The sequence below is a fragment of the Macaca thibetana genome, chromosome 5, assembly GCF_024542745.1.
Source record: "Macaca thibetana thibetana isolate TM-01 chromosome 5, ASM2454274v1, whole genome shotgun sequence".
NCBI classification, from domain to species: Eukaryota; Metazoa; Chordata; class Mammalia; order Primates; family Cercopithecidae; genus Macaca; species Macaca thibetana.
Genome location: NC_065582.1, coordinates 128,107,581 through 128,122,683, shown reverse-complemented (window position 1 = coordinate 128,122,683; position 15,103 = coordinate 128,107,581). Strand labels below are relative to the sequence as shown.

General features: G+C 37.6%; 2 protein-coding genes and 1 pseudogene across 4 annotated transcripts in view; 2 read left to right on the top strand and 1 right to left on the bottom strand.

Annotated features, from left to right (window-relative positions):
- The window catches only part of ART3 (ADP-ribosyltransferase 3 (inactive)), a 96,224-nt gene that overhangs the window by 58,583 nt on the left and 22,538 nt on the right, over positions 1-15,103 (bottom strand). The gene's annotated exons all lie outside the window — the stretch shown is intronic.
- LOC126954437 (60S ribosomal protein L36-like) lies at positions 10,319-10,627 on the top strand (annotated as a pseudogene).
- On the top strand, positions 10,828-13,696 carry CXCL11 (C-X-C motif chemokine ligand 11). Of its 2 annotated transcripts, none has more exons than XM_050790893.1 (4): positions 10,828-11,458; positions 12,043-12,169; positions 12,268-12,340; positions 12,575-13,590. In XM_050790893.1, the coding sequence occupies exons 1-4, from the start codon at positions 11,398-11,400 to the stop codon at positions 12,632-12,634; spliced, it is 321 nt and encodes a 106-aa protein (XP_050646850.1). In that variant the 5' UTR covers positions 10,828-11,397; the 3' UTR covers positions 12,635-13,590. The 2 variants fall into 2 exon arrangements, with proteins under 2 accessions (XP_050646850.1, XP_050646849.1); XM_050790892.1 differs by having other exon boundaries at positions 10,830-11,458; positions 12,571-13,696.

The window sequence follows — 15,103 nt, the reverse complement described above, 5'->3', positions numbered from 1 at the left end:
AATTGATTTCTGGATCCAAAGTGCTTCAGTTCAAATCCCAACTCAGCCACTTTCTAGCTATGTGACCAATTCACAGCCATGTGACATTGGACATGCTTCTTACCTCTCTGTATCTAGGTCTCCTCATATGACAAATGGAGATAACAGCAGTTCCCCTCACAGGGTTGTTGAAAGGAACCAGAGTTAATAGATGCAGAGTACATGTGGTAAATAGGAAGCACTATGTAAGTGTTACATAGCATTATTTTTTAACTTTTTATTTTGAGTTAATATTAGATTTACAGAAAACAGTACAGATAGTACCTTTATTTCCTTCACTCCTCTTCCTCTAATGTTAACATCTTTTATGACCACAGTACAATTATCTAGAACAGGAAATGAACATTGGTACTTGGAACCAATTGAAACATTGGAATATTGTTAACTAAACTTTAGACCTTATTTTAATTTCACCAATTTTGCCACTAATGTCCTTTTTCTAGGTTCCTATCAGAACCCACACTGCATTTAGTTATTTCTCCTAAGTCTCCTCCAACCTGTAAGGTATTTCCTAGTAGATGGCAAATGTAATAAAACAATCAAGGTAAACATCACTAATAATAACACATAACAATATTATGAACCCTGATACAACATACTGAAAAGAAAACATAATTTTGTAGTTTTCATGCCAAAAATACAAAACCTTATTCCAATTATGAGAAAATGTCAGATAAGACAAATTGAGGGATATTTGATAAAATAATTAATCAATGCTCTTCAAAAGTGTCACTATTATTTTTTAAACTTTTTAAAGAATAGTAAATAATCTTAATAAATATGTGTAAGCCATGATAAAATACTAAAGTATGGCTAACTCTTCTTTAATTCTAATTGATAGGTGATTCCCCTCTTATTAGTGGAAACTAATTCAAAAGTTCATTTGATAACCCACTGTTTTCTACCAAGATTTTTCTCATGATACTTAGAATCTGTATTTCAAGTTCATTATGAGGAAACTATTTTAGCAGGCTAGCCTGGAAATCTAATCTAGTATGTATTTTTTTTCTAGAGAGAAAAGTATTCTAAATCTCAACGTGAGATGTCAGGAATACATTTATTTCTCCTCCTCAGACTGATAGGCAACAGGAACTTGGCACCTTTCCTGGTCTCTTCGCACACATCGTCCACCCCCACCCCATCCTCCCATTACTCTGATGCTATTAAGCTATAATGCTGCTTCTTGGCAATTTCCAGGTCTGCTGCCCCCTTATTCTAAACCTGCAACTCTTTTTCTCTTCCCCTAACCCTTGATTCCTGGCTTTTAGGACCTATTTTTGGAGTCCTTAGTTTTAGAATATGTTCACAGGCCTCTCTGACTTTCCAGACTCAGCTTTGGGCTCTGCATATTCATCAGATTTTAGGAAGACCCCACAGGTAGAGGTAAAAAGTCTCCCTCCACTCATTTAACCCTTAGAAGCTTGACCTACTAACTGGGCTAATCCCTGGCATCCTTGCAAAAATGTAAACTCAAACTTCAAGGGTTCTGGAAGGAAAGGGACCTAGAATGAGCAGAGAGATAACACTTAGGGTTACTGGGACTCTAGGAAATTATTTAGAACAAAAGCTAAAGAAGGAGAAAGGCAGTGGGGTAGAGGGATGGCACTGAGGGAGCAGCACTGTCACTGAAGTCTTAAAGTAGTTTCACTGCCTCCTTCTCTATCCTTTCCTGTTTCCACAAGACCTTCATCTGGTATAAATCCTTAGGGACAGGAGTTGACCTGCTGGCTACCTATTGCACTGACATCAGTTACTGCCTCAGATCAGAGATTCTGTTTATCACAGCTAAATGCAGAAAAGAGCACAGGCTTCTCCCTTTTTATCCAGTCCCTGGAATAAACATTGGCTGTTCTGAAATTTTCTTTTTTTTTTTTTTTTTTTGAGACACAGTCTCGCTCTGTCGCCCAGACTGGAGTGTGGTGGCACGATCTTGGCTCACTGCAACCTCTGCCTCCCGGGTTCAGGCAATTCTCCTGCCTCAGCCTCCCAAGTAGTTGGGACTACAGGCGCCCGCCACCACGCCCGGCTAATTTTTGTATTTTTAGTAGAGACGGGGTTTCACCATATTGGCCAGGCTGGTCTTGAACTCCTGACCTTGTGATCCGCCTGCCTCGGCCTCCCAAAGTGCTAGGATTACAGGCGTGAGCCACTGTGCCCGGCCTATTCTGAAATTTTCTAAGGGTTACTATTACAAATCACAATGGGGAAATAGAGGATAAACTTTACCAACAAAATACAAGTTTTAACAAGTCTCACAATAAGCATTCTCCTGTTATTCAATGAAATGTAAATTAAATGGGGCTCTAGACACCTTCTCTAGCTTTCTTAATTGCTTTCTCACCAGGACCGTCAGATATTATTTATCCCAAATTGTTCCACATTTAGTCTTCTGCTCTAATCTTCTTTTGCATTTTCTATTTTCCAGGGAGGCTTGGGTCTGGGAGTTACACTGTCAGACCTTTGAGACGCCTTTCACTCCCGTTTCATCCCAGAAAGGAATTCCTGTGTTTTTCATTGCTGCTGTCCCCTGACCCCGCTTCTTAACTAAATGTAAAAAGTAACATTCCAAGGCAATTAAATTTGGTTAGAGATAAAACAAATAATATTTATATACTGTGCTTTGCCAGGTTGAAAAAAGAGACAATTAATAGCTGTTTTTTTAAATAAGTCTTCTACCAAAAAGGTAGAGAAACACTGTTTTCTTTTCAGAAGAGGAACGGTAGATCAAACTCTTAATTAATTTATAAGAAAATGACAGAGCCGTAGTTAATAAATCAGGTATAGCTTAAATGTTTCAGGAAGACTCCTCCTGTGCAATAAATTTAATTAAGCCAATAAGAAACGATCCAATTCCAGTAACAAGATAGAGATAACCTGTATGTGATCAGCATGAATAGGCAGAGTTAAAAAGCAAAGTAAACTGAACTACCAGTAACTATTTTTCAAATCCTTAACCACTGGAAACTAAAGCTTATTTCTTCTTTTTATGCTCAACTTTCAGGGAACAAATAACTGCCTTTCCTTTAACATCAGAAATTTGGTACACACCAGCTGGGCGCAAGGGCTCATGTCTATAATCCCAGCATTTTGGGAGGCCGAGGCAGGTAGATGGCTTAAGACCAGGAGTTTGAGACCAGCCTTGCTAACATGGTGAAACCCCGTCTCTACTAAAAATACAAAAATTAGCCTGGTGCGGTGGCACAGGCCTGTAATCCTAGCAACTTGGGAGGCTGAGGCACGAGAATTGCTTGAATATGGGAGGCAGGAGTTGCAGCAAGCCGAGATCGTGCCCCTGCACTCCAGCCTGGGTGACAGAGCAAGACTCTTTTTTTTTTTTTTTTTTTGACTCTGTCTTAAAAAAAAGAAAAAAGAAAAAAGAAATTGGGTACACACATGTTTTCACTTATAAGTGGAAGCTAAATAATGTGTACACATAGAGTATGGAATGATAGACAATGGAGACTTGGAAGGGTTGGGGGTGGTGGATGATGACAAACTACTTAATGGGTACAATGTACATTATTCTGGTGATGGATACACTAGAAGCCCTAATTTCACCACTATGCAATATATCAATGTAACAAAATTATATTTGTATCCCCCAAATGTATACTGACAAGGAAAGGTAGATGGCCACCAGTGGCACTCTCAAGCATGAGAAGGTCCATATGGTGATAGGGTAGTCACTAAAAACTGGCCCTTCTTTTGTGCATGCACTTGAGACTGCAATGTTTGGGGTAGCAAATATCAAGGATGAAGTCGTCCTTATAAAATGTGAGCGCTGGTATATCTCATTCTCAAATACCAGACTACATTAGCAGAATACAACCTTTGGAAATCTCTTCTTATATCAAAGTCCCAGAAAGAGATAAAGCATAGTGGCCAGGCTGGTCTCGAAATCCTGACCTCAAGTGATCTGCCTACCTAAGCCTCCCAAAGTGCTGGGATTACAGGCATGAGTATGGTGAAACCCTGTCTCTAATAAAAATACAAAACAAATTAGCTGGGCGTGGTGGCAGGTGCCCGTAATCCCAGCTACTTGGCAGGCTGAGGCTGGAGAAAGGCTTGAACCCAGCAGGCGGAGGTTGCAGTGAGCTGAGATCGCGCCATTGCACTCCACTCCAGCCCTGGCAGCAAGAGTGAAACTCTGTCTCAAAAAAAAAAAAAAAAAAAAAAAAAAAAAGAGATACAACATAAACTCGGAAACATCCTTATTTAAAATTCATTGTCAGCCAGGTACAGTGGCTTATGCCAGTAATCCCAGCACTTTGGGAGGCTGAGGTGGGAAGACCACGTGGGCCCAGGAATTCAAGACCAGCCTGGGCAACATGGTGAAACCCCATCTCTACCAGAAATACAAAAACATTAGCTGGCTGTGGAGGTGTCTTCCCATAGTCCCAGCTACTCAGGAGGCTGAGGTGGGAAGATGATTTGTGCCTGGGAGGCAGATACTGCGGACAGCTGAGATCGCGCCATTATACTCCAGCCTGGGCGATAGAGCAGGTCTAAAACAAAAATTCATCGTCACTTTGAAACTCTTTTCAGTGGCAATAAAACATGCACTATTCCTCAATGTCTTAATGATTTGAATGTTATTTATACAATTTACTCCAAGTTTTGGGGGAAAAAATAGAGCCTTACCCAGTGCCTAATGGCTACCTTGAATATAGCCTGCAGAATCTGTCTAATTTCTGGGTTTTATTTTAATAATATTATAAGAAACTCACAGTAGTATTCTATTTAAGAGCTCTCAAAAAAAAAAAATCCACTGGCAGCTCCCTAAATTCATTGGCATGCCTAAGTCCCTGTATAAAAGAACATCAGGTACTATACTACTGTACTTTTAAGAATTTAGGATTCTACATTAATCTGTTCAGTCTATCTACATTATTTTAGGTGTCTATTACATGCCTGGCAACTTCTTCCCTAGGAGTGAGTCACCTGCCTTCTAACACTCAAAACAGGATTCTTTTAAATCATACTCGTTTATAATAAACGGAAACATTAGTATCCATTTGTAACCCACTTTTCACTAACTTAACTGAACAAAATATCCTTGATACTACCTTTTTTTCTTTTGTCAGGCAATATATTATTCAGAGACCTGGTGAATGGTGAGTTGGAAATTATTTTTAAATAGCTTACATTAATCTCCTCTAACTTGGAAACATTTTAAAATTCTACATTAATTGGCTAATTTGGGAGCATTAATAAAATTTCAGAAGAATTACAGATTACAGATTGTTTAAGCTGAAAGAGTGATTACTTATGGAAACTGGTATTCCATCATTTCCTGGGATGCTCCTACGTCTTTAAATTAAAAGCAAAGCTTATTTTAGTAGGTGAACCTGGGAAAATAAAGTAAAATAGTCCAATTCTGGAAACAACAAAAAAGGCCAACACTACTAAACACAGAGAATGTATCTGATCTTTTTTGCATTTAATCAAAGAAAAAGAGCAATGAGATATAATGACTTAGAGAAGGAAGAAAGCAACTAGGGAAATTTACAGGAGTTTGACAGTTATCTCTCTGCCTCTCCAACCTCAGCTTTAGTTTAAAATAAGTATGGAGTATGGAGTCAGCATATAATACATGCCAAATGAATAACTAGACCTTCACTGTCCAATATGGTAGCCACTAAACACATATTATCAAGCATCTGAAATGTAGCTAGTTCAATTTGAAGACTTAGTAATAAAAGGTAAAATATTTCGTTTAATATTTTTATATCCACGTTGATTACACATTGAAATGATAATATATTTTTGTGCTTAATTATAGAAAATATATTTAAATTAATTTCATCTGTTTCTTTTTACTTTCTAAATGTGGCTATCAGAATATTTAAAATTATGTACATGCGTTGCATTATATTTCTACTGGATAAAGTTAGAAAAGACAGTAAGTTCTACAAAGTATAAAGGACAAGAAGACACCACGATGTAATGAAAAAGACTTCATGAAGACATCAAGACTAAAAGGAAGGAAAGGATTCAAAAGAGAGGAAAGTGCATTCCATGCTAGAAAAACCGTATTATACCAATATAAAAAATAGGGATCTCTCAGGCTCACCAGATGAGGAGATGCTGTGAAAGAAGGTAATCTTCCTCATGTGATGTCAGAGAGTATAGAGCCAGAACAAGTCACAATCCTGAAGACACGTCTGACCCCACACATCTACAGAGCCAGCAGTAATCAGGCAGACTAACTTCTACAATAAGGCAGAAGGTTCTGAAATTTGCAACACACGGAAAGAACTTGGTGAGTTTTGTTCACTGTTCTATCTCTAATACCCAAAAGAGTGCCAGACATGTGACAGACATCTAAAATAAACATTTGCTGAATGAATGAGTAAATGAACAAATGAACTACTATAGAAAAGAGTAGTGCTTTCCAAGAAACTCTAAGGCAGGAACAACTGGGAGGAAGAGCAGTAAAGAGAGAGAGAGAGTGTTATAGAAGGAGAGAGCAACCATATTAGCACCTGCTAAAGCCTAATTAGGCTTATTTAGTGGTTCAAGGAGATGAAGTGAAAAGGTTACAGCACAAAACCAATCCCTCTCCTTACTCTGCATAATCTTGGATCTATCACCTGAAGAAGTGAAGAACTAAATAAACCTCCCTCAGTTTTCAAACTAATTTAGCTCTGAGGAAAAGCAGACAAAGATGTGTCTACATGGGCAAGGGATAGCCCCCTCCTCTAGGGTCATACACAAGCAGCAGCCTCTGTGAGGAAGATTATGCAGTAGTCTTCCTCACAGAGGAAAAGGAAGAATTTTTTTTCTCCCTGTCTTCTCCTCTGTCTCCTTCTGAAGTATCTTTATAGTCCCTGACACATGGCGGGGCAGCGTGGGGGAACCTGATATAGTCTGATACAGCACTTATTAGGTGAAATGTGTGTGTGTGTGTGTGTGTGTGTGTGTATCCAGTGTATGTGTGTATCCATCCAGAGGGAAGAAAACTAAAATAGTGGTCATCTCTGGTGGTAAGGTTCTTCTTATTACATATGTTCTAATGTTTAGCTTTTTGTTTTTTTGAGACGGAGTCTCACTGTGTCACCTAGGCTGGAGTGCAGTGACGCAATCTTGGCTGGCTGCAACTTCCACCTCCTGGGTTCAAGCGATTCTCCTGCCTCAACCTTGCAAGTAGCTGGAATTACAGGCATGCACCACCACACCCAGTTAATTTTTGTATTTTTAGAAGAGACAGGGCTTCACCATGTTGGCCAGGCTGGTCTCGAACTCCTGACCTCAAGTGATCCGCCTGCCTCGGTCTCCCAAACTGCTGGGATTACAGGCGTGAGCCACCATGCCCCGCTCTAATTTTTTTTAATATATCAGATATTACCTTTGCAGTAAGGAAGAAAATAAAACACTAGAAAATAAAATACAGTAGCCCCCTCGTTATCCTTGGGGGATACATTCCAGGACTCCCAGCAGAGTACTGAAGGAGAAAATTGTGATCCACAGTTTTTCTACACAGCTAAGTAGTAATTCACACGTGAAGGCAAAAGGAAGAGTTTAGTCATGTTTTATGTAAATTTGAATTATGTCTATTTTCTATTTAAAACAGTATACTGTAAAAATATGTTTAATAATATCAATTTCCAGGGTCTTTTAAAAAAATTAATTAAGAATCCCTATTTAAGAAATTCTCTTACCCCAAAGCTATATGACAACACAACTTTAGCTAGTAAGCAGAAATATTCACTATTGTCTGTATTATTTGAACTATGCTATTGCATTCATGCACTTTCTGTAAGTGATTTTTATGATTAGTGTGCTATTTTTATATTCATGGTTATTATAATTTAAAATATTTTGATATGCTATAACAATGTCAACTAATCTTTTATTAAGTGGTTGTGTTTGTGTTAATGCTGAAAAACAGCTGAAAACAAGCTAGATGTGGTATGCCAATTCAGAAAAGGACACTGATAATAGTAATAGCAGTTAATACATTTCAAGTGCCACATATTTTTCTAAATGATTAATATGCATTACCTCTTTTAATACCTAGTTTATAACAGCCCTATGAAAAAGGGGGTTGAGACCAGCCTGGCCAACATGGTGAAACCCCATCTCTACTAAAAATATAAAAATTGGCTGGGCGTGGTGACACATGCCTGTAATCCCAGCTACTTGGGAGGCTGAAGCAGGAGAATCGCTTGAACCCAGGAAGCGGAGGTTGCAGTGAGCCGAGATCACGCCACTGCACTACAGCCTGGGTGACACAGAGAAATGCCATCTCAAAAGGAAAAAAAAAAAAAAAGGTACTATTATTATCCCCAGTCTATAGATGAGCAAACAGCCTCAAAAAGTTGAGGTAACTTGTTCATAAATAATTGAATGTGGGCTGGGCACAGTGGCTCACGCCGGTAATCTCAGCACTTTGGGAGGCTGAGGCGGCAGGATCACCTGAGGTTAGGAGTTCGAGACCAGCCTGGCCAACATGGCAAAACATCATCTCTACTAAAACTATAAAAATTAGCCAGGCGTGGTGGTGCACACCTGTAATCCCAGCTGCTTGGGAGGCTGAGGCAGGAGAATCACTTGCATCCAGGAGGCAGAGGCTGTGGTGAGCCGAGATCACACCACTGCACTCCAGCCTGGGCTACAGAGCAAGAATCCATCTCAAAAATAAATAAATAATCTAGTGTGGATTTGAACACAGACTGACTCCAGAGCCTCCCCTATTAACTATGCTCTACTGTGTTTCTAATGCTGAGAAAATGAAAAGCAACATTAAAAAATAATAGCAGATAAGGATTTATGAGCTCCACAAACACATTCCTTTTACTTTACCCATATTCCTAAGGAAAAATTAGTCTCTATTTACATATGTCAAATGAATTAACGGAAAAGAGGGAAAGAATATTCCAGTTACTTGGAAATTAATTAAAATATACTAGCCCCCCCACCTTATCTTTGGGGGATATGTTCCAAGACCCCAGTGAATGCCTGAAACTGCAGATAGTACTGAGCCCTGTATATATTGTAGTTTTTTCTATACATACAAACCTATAAGAAAGTTTGATTTATACATTAGCCACAGTAACAGCATCAATAGTAATATATAGAACAATTACAACAGTATTCTGTAATAAAGTTAAGTGACTGTGTAGTCTCTCTTCAAATATCTTATTGTACTGTACTCACTCTTCTTGTGATGCTGTGAGATGATAAAATGTCTATGTGATGGGATGAAGTCATGGAGCAAGATGATGTGAGATTTCATCATGCTACTCAGAAAAGTGCACAATTTAAAACTTACGAATTATTTCTAGAATTTCTCATTTAATGGGTGACTACTGTAAAGACTTTCAGAGGTTTTAAAGATTAGTCACGGTTGTTAAAGAATTTAAATGCAGGATTATATCTAAATAAATATATAATTTAAAGATAAAATGCAAATGGTAATTCTCAAAAAAAAAAAAGAAGTTGAATAAGATAAAATAATAATCTAAAAGTAATAAACCAGCTATAAATTCCCAGATTATACCAACTTTTATTGGTAAAACTAGGAAATAGGAGAAAAATTCTTGAAAGAAAGTTACAGTGATTTTCTTATGTTACAAAGATAGGAGCTAAAAAAATATTATTGATGGTTGATGTAAATAATTAGAAAAATTCAAGTAAAAATCTTTTTAAAGAATTTTAAGAATATCGAAATGTAAAACAGTGTATTCCTTTCAAATTACTTAAGGAAGGCCAAGCACCGTGGCTCATCCCAGTAATCCTAGCACTTTGGGAGACCAAGGCAGGAGGACTGCTTGAGGCCAGGAGTTCAGGGCTGCAGTGAGCTGTGATTGTGCCACTCGACTCCAGAATGGTGACAGAGTAAGACCCATCTCATTAAAAAAAAAAAAAATTGCTTCAAAAAGTTAAATAAAACATATTTAAAGTTAGAAAGAAATCAAAGAAAACATAAAGAATCAGCAAGGAAGCATTTTAAAAATTACAGATTACCAGTTAAACAGTAAATGTATTTTATTAAGCTTACCCATTAGAAAGCTCCTTGGATATGATTTTCTTAAATGTCTACAAGTGACACACTTAAAACAAAGATTTAGGAAGCTTAACAGGAAAAGATAAAGACAAAAAAAGATAGGAATTACATCAAAGTAGAATCTCAGAGGTAAAACTATCACATGAGGAAAGAGGATCACTTTTTTTTATGATCCCTAACACAACTCATACAACTTCATGTACTAAGTAACAGTGCTAAAATATTTATAAAGTAGTTTTCCGCCATGGCCACCATTGGAGGGCAGAAGCCATGACTCTGTACTACCCTATAGTGGGCCTCAATAAGGGCCACAAGGTGACCAAGAACGTGAGCAAGCCCAGGCACAACCACCGTGGGCGCCTGACCAAACACACTAAGTTTGTGTGGGACATGATCCCAGAGGTGTGTGGCTTCACCCCTAACGAGTGACGTGGCATGGAGTTACTGAAGGTCTCCAAGGTCAAACGGGCCCTCAAATTCATCAAGAAAAGGGTAGGGACAAACATCTGCCCCAAGAGAAGGCAGGAGGAGCTGAGCAACGTCCTGACCGCCATGAGGAAAGCAGCTGCGAAGGACTGAGCCCCCTGCCATCTGCCTGTAATAAAAGCTTCGCAGAATAAAATAATTATAAAATAAAATAATTAAATTAAATTAAATTTAAAAATAAAATAAAGCAAAACAAAATAAATAAAATATATAAAGTAAAAATTGTTGAAAATGCAAAACAATATGGACATAAATACAGAAGCACAGGGAAACTTCTTTAGGCACTCATTTACAGGCAAAAATATGAAAAGGTCATCTGGTGTCAAATAATATAGGCCTTATCTATCATAAGAGTTTGAACTGGAAAGAAAAAGTTAGATGATAAAGAAAAAGCTTCTCAGAATATTCTTTTGTATAGTTATGTGAAGGATGAAGGGTGGGTGAAAGGACCAAAAACAGAAACACAGTCTTCCCGAATGAATGACAATCAGAATTCCGCTGCCCACCACAATTAAACAGATTTCTAGGAAAAGCTACCTTAAAAAGGCTGGTTACCATCTGGGTTTACACAGTGCTTTCACATTCTTATCACTTTCAACACTACTACAAATAGGAAGGGACAGTAGCATTTAGAAGAGAACAAAACAGAAACTCTTGGAAGCAAGAAAGGTGCATGACTCAAAGAGGGAAATTCCTGTGCCATAAAAGGATTGCCGGGTGTATAAAATGCTCTATATATACCAATTGTCAATTTCCTTTCATGTTCAGCATTTCTACTCCTTCCAAGAAGAGTAGCAAAGCTGAAGTAGCAGCAGCAGCAGCAGCAGCAGTGGCAGCAATCGCAGCAGCAGAAAAAATCAAACATGAGTGTGAAGGGCATGGCTATAGCCTTAGCTATGATATTGTGTACTACGGTTGTTCAAGGTAAGCAGGACTTTTTATTTCTCAACCTATAAGTTCCTTTTCTAATGTTTCAAATGTCTTTTCTTCCACTTTTATCCTAGAAGACATGATAAAGTTATATTTAATCTCACAGATTAGAAGTTACACAGCTTTAGCACAGAAATGATGGATGTGTTTAAGGTACTAGAGATGATTATTGAAACTAGAAATTATGGACTTCATGGAATTTTTGATTTGGCTAGAATATCTGGCAAGAGCCTTTAGCAACAGTTTTAAGTGTCTATTAAGAAGATTTTATATAGCGATCATGTTAACAAGCTTTCTGGGAAAATACTTGAGGATAAAATCAAGGGGGCAAAACAAGCTTCACCTCCAATAAACTTCCTTCATGCTTCCCGTTTTTTAGTGATTCGCTTACAAATTTAAAGAGAATTAATCAACATCTTACTTAACTCTTTTCCCAGTAATAGTTGTGTTAAGTGCTATTTGACAAATTACTATCTTCACCCTTAATGAAAATTCTGCTCACGTTCGCCACCAGTTATAAACCACAGCCATCTGTTGCAATCAGATGCATTACTAACTAATGCTGTGATCTATTCTAGGTTTCCCTATGTTCAAAAGAGGACGCTGTCTTTGCATAGGCCCTGGAATAAAAGCAGTGAAAGTGGCAGATATTGAGAAAGCCTCCATAATTTACCCAAGTAACAACTGTGACAAAATAGAAGTGATGTAAGTAATGAACTTGCTGAAGATGACAATGGTGCAGGCTTTTTTGTTTATGTATTTGCATCTAAACTTTAAGACTCTTTTGTATGTTCTTTTAACAGTATTACCCTGAAAGAAAATAAAGGACAACGATGCCTAAATCCCAAATCGAAGCAAGCAAGACTTATAATCAAAGTAAGTTACCAGATTACTCCCATGTTATAATCTGTTTTATCCAAGACAGATCTTTTGAAAAAGAAAATAATATGGACAACTACAGAAAGATTCTGCTATGATCCTGTGTGAAATATTCTGTTAAGGGGTCCTTGGTTGTAACAGTTTCCCTTTCTTACTATATGTTTCTAGATGTCCTGGGGGAAATAAGAACAGTCCAAGTAAATAAAACTCTTGTTTTCTTATTCCAGAAAGTTGAAAGAAAGAATTTTTAAAAATATCAAAACATATGAAGTCCTGGAAAAGAGGATTTGAAAAACTTAGAACAAGTTTAACTGTGACTACTGAAATGACAAGAATTCTGCAGTAGGAAACTGAGACTTTTCTATAGGTTTGTGACTTTCAACTTTTGTACAGTTATGTGAAGGATGAAAGGTGGGCGAAAGGACCAAAAATAGAAACACAGTCTTCCTGAATGAATGACAATCAGAATTCCGCTGCCCAAAGTAGTCCAACAATTAAATGGATTTCTAGAAAAAGCTACCTTAAGAAAGGCTCCTTACCACTGGAGTTTACAAAGTGCTTTCACATTGTTACTTGTTGTATTATACATTCATGCATTTCTAGGCTAGAGAACCTTCTAGATTTGATGTTTATAACTATTCTGTTGTGACTATGAGAACATTTCTGTCTCTAGAAGTCATCTCTCTGTATTGATCTTTATGCTATGTTACTATCTGTGGTTACAGTGGAGACATTGACATTATTACTGGAGTCAAGCCCTTATGAGTCAAAAGCATCTATGTGTAGTAAAACATTCCTCAAATGTTTTTTCATGCAAATACACATTTCTTTCTCCAAATATCATGTAGCACATCAGTATATAGGGAAACATTCTTATGCATCATTTGGTTTGTTTTATAACCAATTCATGAAATGTAATTCATAAAATGTACTATGAAAAAATTATACACTATGGGATACTGGCAAAAGTGCACATATATCATAACCAAATTGGTAGCACTGGTCTTAATTTGATGTTTTTCAACTGTTTTTCATTGAGATGTTTTGAAGCAATTAGGATATGTGTGTTTACTGTACTTTGTGTTTTTATCCATTTGTATAAATGATAGCAATATCTTGGACACATTTGAAATATAAAACGTTTTTGTCTACCAAAGAAAAATGTTGAAAAATAAGCAAATGTATATCTGGCAATCACCTTCACTTTTCGTAATTCTGTCTCTTAGAAAAATACGTAATCTAATAAATTTCTTTTTTGATGCCTATATACTATAAAATTTGGGTATACTCAAGACTAGTTTAAAGAATCAAAGTCATTTTTTTCTCTAATAAACTACCACAACCTTTCTTTTTAAAAAAAAAAAAAAAACAACAACAACTACATACTTTCCAGGACATTTGAGATGCCTTTAAAAATTTTGCCTTATATTTCAGAAACATACGCCTATCCATCATCATGCAGAACTGTTTAGAAATATATTTTAATGGGTAGGTGGGAAAGACAGTTGTTTGTTTTGTCAGTGGGGGGAGGTCTTGATAGTCCAAACCCCCTTCTTACTTGGAGAAAATCCCTTATGTGAGTGTTGGAGGGAGGCCAAAAGAGAGAATCCAAAGAGAGGAGATCCTCTCCTATAGCCACAACAAGGACTCAGCCATGCTGTTTCTACCCTAGACTTTGAACTCCAACTGGCATCACAAAGATACTACGAGTAAGAAAATTATTTAAAGCCTGGCAGCAGCAGCAACAACAATGAAAGTCTTACAGTAGTGGCTTCCCAATGTGTGTTCCTGTAGCATGACTCTGGCTAGTCCTTCCTATCACCTAGCTCCCTTAGGTCTTTGTCCATTTTCCAAGACTTATTCTCCATTGTCCTGTGGATTCTTCAATCTCCAACTAAATTATTTTTCTCCTTAAGATAGCCAGAGTTGGTTTCTCTGCATGTAACCAAAAGCCTTGACTGACAGCAGTACTCTCTATATAGGCACCCGTACATTTGAAAAATAAAAATATTTATTTTAGGATTATAATCAGGTATATATATTGTATTATTATACAGGTCATAGATACAAAACAGATTTATAATAAATTGTTATATTAATCTATATAAATTTCTATATAGAGATGGGACTTCCATATAAATTCCCTGGATAGTTTTAAGACCTGAATCTGGCTGGGTGGGGTGGCTCATGCCTGTAATCCCAGCACTTTGGGAGGCCGAGGCGGGCAGATCACCTGAGGTCAGGAGTTCAAGACCAGGCTGGCTAACATGGTGAAATCCCGTTTCTACTAAAAATACAAAAAATTAGCCGAGTGTAGAGGCACGCGCCTGTAATCCCAGCTACTAGGGAGGCTGAGGCAGGAGAATCGCTTGTACCTGGGAGGCAGAGGTTGCAGTGAGCCAAGATCATGCCATTGCACTCCAGCTTGGGCAACAAGAGCGAAACTCCACCTCAAAAAAAAAAAAAAAAAAAAAAAAAAGACTTGACTTTAATCTTTAATCTTTGACTACTACACTGATTTTTTTTTAAGTCTCTTTAAAAATAAAAATTCACATAGTTGGCTGAGCATGGTGGCCCACACCTATAATCTGAGCACTTTGGGAGACCGACATAGGTGAATGGCTTAAGCCCAGGAGTTCAAGACCAGCTTGGGCAACATGGCAAAAATTCATCTCCATAAATAATATGAAAATTAGCTGGGTATGGTGGCACATGCCTGTAGTCTCAGCTACTTGGGAAGCTGAGGTGGACGGATCACTT

What these genes read in the sequence shown, in the direction of transcription:
- CXCL11 (XM_050790893.1), top strand. Translation starts at nt 11,398, where the DNA reads ATGAGTGTGAAGGGCATGGCTATAGCCTTAGCTATGATATTGTGTACT. An exon ending in GTGTACTACGGTTGTTCAAG is followed by an intron (nt 11,459 to 12,042) that starts GTAAGCAGGACT and finishes GATCTATTCTAG; the next exon opens with GTTTCCCTATGTTCAAAAGA. An exon ending in TGTGACAAAATAGAAGTGAT is followed by an intron (nt 12,170 to 12,267) that starts GTAAGTAATGAA and finishes TTCTTTTAACAG; the next exon opens with TATTACCCTGAAAGAAAATA.